Here is a 7,500-nt window from a genome sequence, read left to right on the forward strand (position 1 = left end):
CAGACAGCTAAGCTATCAGATTAAAGGGCAGAGGTTGCAGGCGTGCTGTTATAAAATAGGGGCCTTTTATAGACAACGTTTTATATTAGGAGAGGTTTGCTAGAAGAAAGGTTTTACATTAATGATATGAAAAAAAAAACATTTATTCTATGACAAGGGTATTGTAAATAAATAGGGCGGAGATCATGAAGGTCTTGAAACTTAGCTGGGATGCTTCTCCAAAAGCCTAAAAGCTCTAGAGATGTACCATGAGAAAGGCCTAAAAGCTCTAGAACCCTGTTCTGGACCTCAGACGCAAATTAGCTGCATAGCTAACTTTGGTACAGGGGTTGTAATACACGTGTCCCTGTCAAATAAACTAATAAATTAAGATTTACTATAGGAAAGCTCTAAAAGCTCTAAAGCTGCTATCAGAAAGCTCTAGAAATGTGCTACAAGAATGATCTCAGCGCTCTAGAGATGTGCTGTAAGAATGGTCTAAGAGCTCTAGAGATGTGCTATCAGAAAGGTCTAAGAGCTCTAGAGATGCTATCAAAAAGGCCTAATGGTGGACTGCCCCAGATTATCCATTGCTCATTAATCTCTGTCAAGACTGAGAGGAAACACCTGCTTTTGCTCATAACTGTTCTTTTTTTAAGTAGGCCTATATTTTTTGGTCACAACAGCTCTTTTAACACACACACACTTCACGTAATGCAGGTCATTGACAACACACAGGCACACACACATTTGCAACTGCTATAGGAAGGATATATAACACAAGCACTCTTCTCAACACTTCAGATCCCATGAAGAAACACTTCCATATACACAAACACACACACACACACACACTCACACATACACACACACACAGACACACACACACACACAAGCAGCCGTTGTGAGCAGAGCTGAGAGCAGCAGTATTTTCGCCTCTCCATTCCTCTCCCTTTCTATCTATCCCTCTCTCTCCCTCTCTCCATCTTTCTCTCTCTCCCTCTCTCCCCCACCCATAGTAAGTAGGTTAGCTTGCTTCCTTCCTTGCTCCACTGGAGTGGAAGCTGTGCTGGGTGAGAAAGTGGGTTAGGACAGAGAGGAGCCAGAGTTTGAGATGGAACCAATCTCAGCCTTCTACCCCTCCCTCCCTCCCTCCCTCCCTCTCTTTCCCTTTCTTTTCTTTCTTTCTCTGTTTCTTTGTCTCTACTCTCACTCTCTCTTTCTGCATCATGCTCTCTCCCTTGTCTTCTCTCCTCCCTCCTTCACTCTCCTCTCCCACCCCCCTTCCTCCCTCTCTCTCTCTCTCTCACCCTCTCTCTTTCCCTACTTCTCTTTCTCCCTCTCTCTTTCCCTAGGTTCTGAGAATTCAGTCATTCCCAGAAGAAAGGCCTGGAAAAGGAGAACGCATCATTAATGTGGATCCGCTCATGACATTCCGCTGGGAAAATTCACAAAGATCAGATTCCCTCTCTGACAATACCTCTTCAATGTCACATTGAGGAGTCAGATTAAAATCATAATTTCCCCACATCGAAATAACACCTACAGTTCCAGTCAGGGTGTGGATCTTAGCCAACACACACACGCAAAATATGTGGATATATTTCAGTAGCAACTTGGCATTTAATCAGGACCACATACACTGAGAACCACAGATACTCACCTTTTCTTCAAAGTGCACCCCGCTTACCACAAAAACCACAATTTACTGACATCTGAATACATCAATCTACTTTAAACTTGCTCCAAATGCAGATATAAACAAGAATATTTCATTTAATTTCATTCAGTGATTAATATCAATATGCACAAGTCTTTAATTGCTTCATGCTGAAAAATTACGCAAACACATGCACAAGATTGCAACAAGTACATGCCAACAGACACATCCACAGACCTCAGGAGACCCCTGAACTGTAGTTGTCAGTATCCTGAGAACTCTGAACTCTAATGACGGTCAGGGTTCTGAGATCTCTGAGCTCTACTGTCAGTATCCTGAGACCCCTGAACTCTACTAACTGTCAGTATCCTAAGACCCCTGAGCTCTGAGCTCTACTGACTGTCAGTGAGCTGAGACCCCTGAACTCTAGCTGTCAGTGTCCTGAGACCCCGGAACTCTAATGACTGTCAGTATCCTAAGACCCCTGAGCTCTACTGACTGTCAGTGTCCTGAGACCCCTGAGCTCTGAGCTCTACTGACTGTCAGTGTCCTGAGACCCCTGAGCCTGACTGTCAGTGTGCTGAGCTGGTTCTTGTTAAGCCTCTGACACAGAAATACATATCCCAACCCACTTAAGAAGCTGCACATACAGTGAGGCACAAATCCCAACCAACACCAAGACGAAGCATGCACAGAGACACACACACACACACACACACACAGACAGACAGACACACACCCACAGAGCCACTGGACCAGATGCCTGCTGGCACTCACCTTCAGGTCTCGGTGCACCACGCCCATTTGGTGGCAGTGAAGCACCGCTTCCAGGATCTGCTGGATGCAATGACTGCATGCAAACACCAGGGGGCAGGTTAGTCAGAGCAGCGCTACATTCTCGTGCACAGGCAGAGGCACAGGCAGCTCCCAGAGGATCTGGCCCTGATGCAGGCCTTAACCGGTACAGAGGCAACAGCCCTCTGGGGTGAGGAGTGAGGGTTGGGAAGTAGTGGGGGGAGGGTGTGAGGGTAGTGTTAGGGAATTAGGGAGAGAGGGGGGCAGCTATATTTGAAGCATATCATTTCAACACACTCTCCTTACACTACAAAACATACACACACACACACACACACTACTCACACCTGTTGACTACTGTGTATGAGACATTCTTGACTTCTTGACTGAAGCCAATTCTGTGACTTTGACTGATGAAGGTAATCAAGGTAATTGCGCCAGACACGGCTTCACCTGACTCACTCCTGCCTCAGTGCAACAAATCACTTCAACATTTCACACTGCAATGCCTCTGGCATCCGCGACTGATTCAAAACCCCTCTGGCGCATTTCTAGTAAATTTCTTCACTCAGGAGACACTTTGAATGCCTGTAAAGATTATGAGATAGACAGATACCCAGAGAGCTACTGGACGACACACCTGGAGGTCTGTAAAGGTGATCAGCATGACTAACTCCCCCTGCTGGACCGACGCAGCCATAACGAGCCCTAGCCGGTTACTGAAACTCTGCCCAGACACATGCAAGTCACAAGCTCCGTCCCTGCCATGGTCATGCCCACATGCAATACCAGTGAGTGCCCGCATGCTGCCCCGAGCGCTAGATGGCTTGCCAAAGCTGGCAGGCACTGAGCCTCTCCTCACAAAGCCTAATAGCCTAACTACTGCTGAAGAGCTGCTCTTCATACAACTACACCAAGGAACTTCACCCAACGAGAGAGGGCAAGAGAGGAGAGAGAGTGAGGAGAGAGGGAGAGAGAGAGGGGAGAGAGAGGGAGAGAGAGAGGGGAGATAGAAAGGAGAGAGAGGGAGAGAGAGGGGGAGATAGAGAGGAGAGAGAGGGATAGAGAGAGAGAAACAGAGAGATAGGAGAGGGAGAGATAGGAGAGAGAGAGAGAGAGAGAAAGAGGAGAGAGAGGAAAGAGGAAGAGATAGGAGAGAGGGAGAGAGAGAGGGATAGATAAAAGGGGAATGGAGAGAGAGGGAGAGAAAGGAAAGAAGGAGAGATAGGAGGGAGGGAGAGAGAAAAGAAAGATATAGAGGAGAGAGGGTGAGAGAAGAGAGAGGGAGAGAGAGAAAAGAGAGATAGAGGAGAGGGGGAGAAAGAGAGAGAATAGAGAGGGGTGAGAGGAAGGCAAAACAGATTTAGACAAGAAGAAAAAAAGAGGTAGATACAGATATTGCAAAGAAAGAGGGACACTGAAGGGATGAGACTATTTTGGGATCACTAAATATGGACTGAAGGAAGAGGTGTGTGTGTGCACCATGTGCATTGTTGATGTTAGATGCAAGGATCAATCAGTGTGTGTGTGTGTGTTTTCATGGGTTTAAAAGGTCAGAGGTGTGTATCCATTCAACAAGAAAGGTTGAGCAGTATTGTGGTATTGAGCTGTATGTCTAACAGTGACTGTGTGCATGTGCACTTATGTGTGGGTATGTCAGTGGGTGTAGGAGAGAGAGTAAGTGCCATATGTGTGTGTGTGTGTGTGTGTGTGTGTGTGTGTGTGTGTGTGTGTCTGTGTGTGTGTGTGTCTGTGTCTGTGTCTGTGTGTCTGTGTGTGTGCTTGAGGTGCTGAGGTGACGTTGCTGCGTATGGAAATGTACCAGGTACCAGGAGAGCATCACGGCCAGCATGAGTCAGTGTGTGTGGGCGTCTGCTGCTGATTTTGCGCAAGAGTGTTGTCTGTGTGCATGTGTGTGTGTGTGTGTGTGTGTGTGTGTGTGTGTGTATGTATAAATATGTCTGTGAGTGCCCCACTTTTTGTTGCAAAGAACACATTCTCTAATTTGTCAAAACCAGGTTTCAGGGGGAAATTGTGTGTGTAACTTGTCTGTACAAGTACAGTATGTGTAAGGTGTGTGTATGTGTGTGGAGAGGATGAGAAAGGGAGAGAGAGAAAAGAAAACAAAAGAAAAGGAGAGAGAGAGAGAGGGAGTAGAGGAGAGGAAGAGAGAGAAGAGGAGTGATAGAGAGAGAGATGAACTCATAGGAGAAACCAATTAGAGTGAAAGAGCTTGGTGTACAGGAGATTCTGAGATTCTGGTACGACCAAACCTTCTCCCTTTGTCTCAAAGCAGCAACAACCTGAGAACATCCACTCCCACACACACACACACACACACACACACACACACACACACACACACACACACACACACACACACACACACACACACACACACACATACTCTGGCCAGGCTTACAACTCACCCTCAGCTGGACAACCCCTAAAACAGCTCACCCCCACTATATTATTCTATTCTGACCCCCTGCAAACCCCCCGGCCTACAGTAGTATCAGCGTTCATCAGCCTGAGATAATACAACTACATCTCCCTCAAACACCAGGCTGGCACGACTCTGGAACACTTCTGTACACATTTCAATACATCCACTGTATAAATATCCACACACGATGCACAACGACACACGGTGTTATCAGGCACGGTGCAGGTCCAGCCCTGGTGCAAAAGAGCAAAACAAAGACAAAGGCATTCAGTCAATCATGTCAGTGAAGACGGTGAGGAGTTGAGGGAGGAGGTTAGCAGACAAGAGGCTTTAGTGACCGGAGCACAATGCATGATGGGAGACCAGAGAGAAAGAACCAGACCCACAGAAACCTGGAAAGGTCGGCAGAGCCCAGGGCAGATATCAGACACTGAGAGACAGACAGACAGAGAAGACAGATACTGACAGAGAGACAGAATGACAAAGACTGACAGAGAGAGAGAGAGGGAGAGAGAGAGAGAAAGAGGGACAGAGACACACAGACAGACAGACAAAGAGACACAAAAAGAGACACGCAGACGAAGAGACAGACAGGCAGACAGACAGACAGCAAGGTGCCCCAGGCAAAGAGAGCGCGAAAGTGTGTGTGTGTGTGTGTGTTTGCGTACGTGTGCATGCTGTGTGTTGGACGGGATGAGGGCCAGCGGAGCTCCCATACTGACCTTGAGGTCCCTGTGCACTATGTCATGTTGGTGAATGTGACTGACACTCTCCAGTATCTGATGGATGCAGTGACTGGAGAAACAGAGCCCAAAAATACACAGAACAGAGAGAGAAGGAAGGAGAGAGAGAGAGACAGACAGAGAGAGAAAATACAGAGATGAGAGATGGATGCGTAGAGAGGGAAACGTGGCACAGTGAAGAAGGGAAAAGGAGCAGATTGGAAGAGAAGAGAAGAGAAGAGAAGAGAAGAAAAGAGAAGAGAAGAGAAGAGAAGAGAAGAGAAGAAAAGAGAAGAGAAGAGAAGAGGGAGGACAATAGAGAGAGGACCAGGAGAAGAGGGGCAGAGGGAGGGAAGAGAAGAGAAGAGAAGAGAAGAGAAGAGAAGAGAAGAGAAGAGAAGAGGGAAGTACACAAGGAATGATCAGAATGGAGAAGAAACTAGGGAACTAGAGGGGCATACATGTAGAGGAGCATAATATGTAGACCTCCATCCAGGCCAAATGCCGTGACTCACAACATCAGTAAAAGTGAAACTACCTTCATGTAGGCGCTCCGTGAGTCGGAGCAGATACAGAACATAATCGGGTTCTTGCTTGGTCCATACTTCACCTGTCCACCAAGGCTTTTGTCATGACATAGTTTGTACATGATCGTACTTACAAACGGACAGACAGAGAAACACACACTGAAACAAGAACTCCTTGGGAGAGGGAATGAGGAAAAGGAGGGAGGAAGAGGGGACCAGACAGAGAGGTGAGGAAGAGGACAGAGAGGTGAGGAAGAGGGGACCAGACAGAGAGGTGAGGAAGAGGGGACCGGACAGAGAGGTGAGGAAGAGGACAGAGAGGTGAGGAAGAGGGGACCAGACAGAGAGGTGAGGAAGAGGGGACCAGACAGAGAGGTGAGGAAGAGGGGACCGGACAGAGAGGTGAGGAAGAGGGGACCAGACAGAGAGGTGAGGAAGAGGGGACCGGACAGAGAGGTGAGGAAGAGGAGGGAGAGGTGAGGAAGAGGGGACCAGACAGAGAGGTGAGGAAGAGGAGGGAGAGGTGAGGAAGAGGGGACCAGACAGAGAGGTGAGGAAGAGGGGACCAGACAGAGAGGTGAGGAAGAGGGGACCGGACAGAGAGGTGAGGAAAAGGAATAGGCAGAGGGGACCAGACAGAGAGGTGAGGAAGAGATGACCGGACAGAGAGGTGAGGAAGAGGGGACCGGACAGAGAGGTGAGGAAGAGGGGACCAGACAGAGAGGTGAGGAAGAGGGGACCAGACAGAGAGGTGAGGAAGAGGGGACCAGACAGAGAGGTGAGGAAGAGGGGACCGGACAGAGAGGTGAGGAAAAGGAATAGGCAGAGGGGACCAGACAGAGAGGTGAGGAAGAGATGACCGGACAGAGAGGTGAGGAAGAGGGGACCGGACAGAGAGGTGAGGAAGAGGGGACCGGACAGAGAGGTGAGGAAGAGGGGACCGGACAGAGAGGTGAGGAAGAGGGGACCGGACAGAGAGGTGAGGAAGAGGGGACCAGACAGAGAGGTGAGGAAGAGGGGACCGGACAGAGAGGTGAGGAAGAGAAATAGGCAGAGGGGACCAGACAGAGAGGTGAGGTAGAGGGGACCAGACAGAGAGGTGAGGAAGAGAAATAGGCAGAGGGGACCAGACAGAGAGGTGAGGAAGAGGGGACCAGACACAGAGGTGAGGAAGAGGGGACCAGACAGAGAGGTGAGGAAGAGGGGACCAGACAGAGAGGTGAGGAAGAGAAATAGGCAGAGGGGACCGGACAGAGAGGTGAGGAAAAGGAATAGGCAGAGATGACAAGGATACAAGGATACAAGGATACAAGGAAGTTTATTGTCACATGCATATAGTTACTGGAAGTAAGAAATGCAGTGAAATTATGT

The 7,500-nt window shown here is 48.5% G+C and overlaps 1 protein-coding gene and 1 long non-coding RNA gene across 51 annotated transcripts in view; one reads left to right on the forward strand and one right to left on the reverse strand.

Moving 5' to 3' along the window:
* Window positions 1-7,500, reverse strand: part of LOC121679762 (calcium/calmodulin-dependent protein kinase type II subunit beta) — a 74,533-nt gene that overhangs the window by 43,220 nt on the left and 23,813 nt on the right. For 35 of the 50 annotated variants that reach the window (XM_042058756.1, XM_042058751.1, XM_042058749.1 and 32 more), the window contains exon 6: window positions 2,417-2,489. In XM_042058756.1, coding sequence (XP_041914690.1) covers window positions 2,417-2,489 — 73 coding nt within the window. Of the gene's footprint in view, window positions 1-2,416; window positions 2,490-5,602; window positions 5,676-7,500 lie in introns of those variants that run through there. The other 15 variants (XM_042058741.1, XM_042058754.1, XM_042058760.1 and 12 more) reach the window with 2 other exon arrangements.
* The window catches only part of LOC121679788, a 1,353-nt gene continuing 1,038 nt past the window's right edge, over window positions 7,186-7,500 (forward strand). Inside the window, exons 1-2 of the long non-coding RNA XR_006021426.1 lie at window positions 7,186-7,228; window positions 7,268-7,387. This is a non-coding gene — a long non-coding RNA (uncharacterized LOC121679788). The remainder of the gene's footprint in view (window positions 7,229-7,267; window positions 7,388-7,500) is intronic.

This window comes from Alosa sapidissima, chromosome 13 (genome assembly GCF_018492685.1).
Source record: "Alosa sapidissima isolate fAloSap1 chromosome 13, fAloSap1.pri, whole genome shotgun sequence".
Classification (NCBI taxonomy): domain Eukaryota; kingdom Metazoa; phylum Chordata; class Actinopteri; order Clupeiformes; family Clupeidae; genus Alosa; species Alosa sapidissima.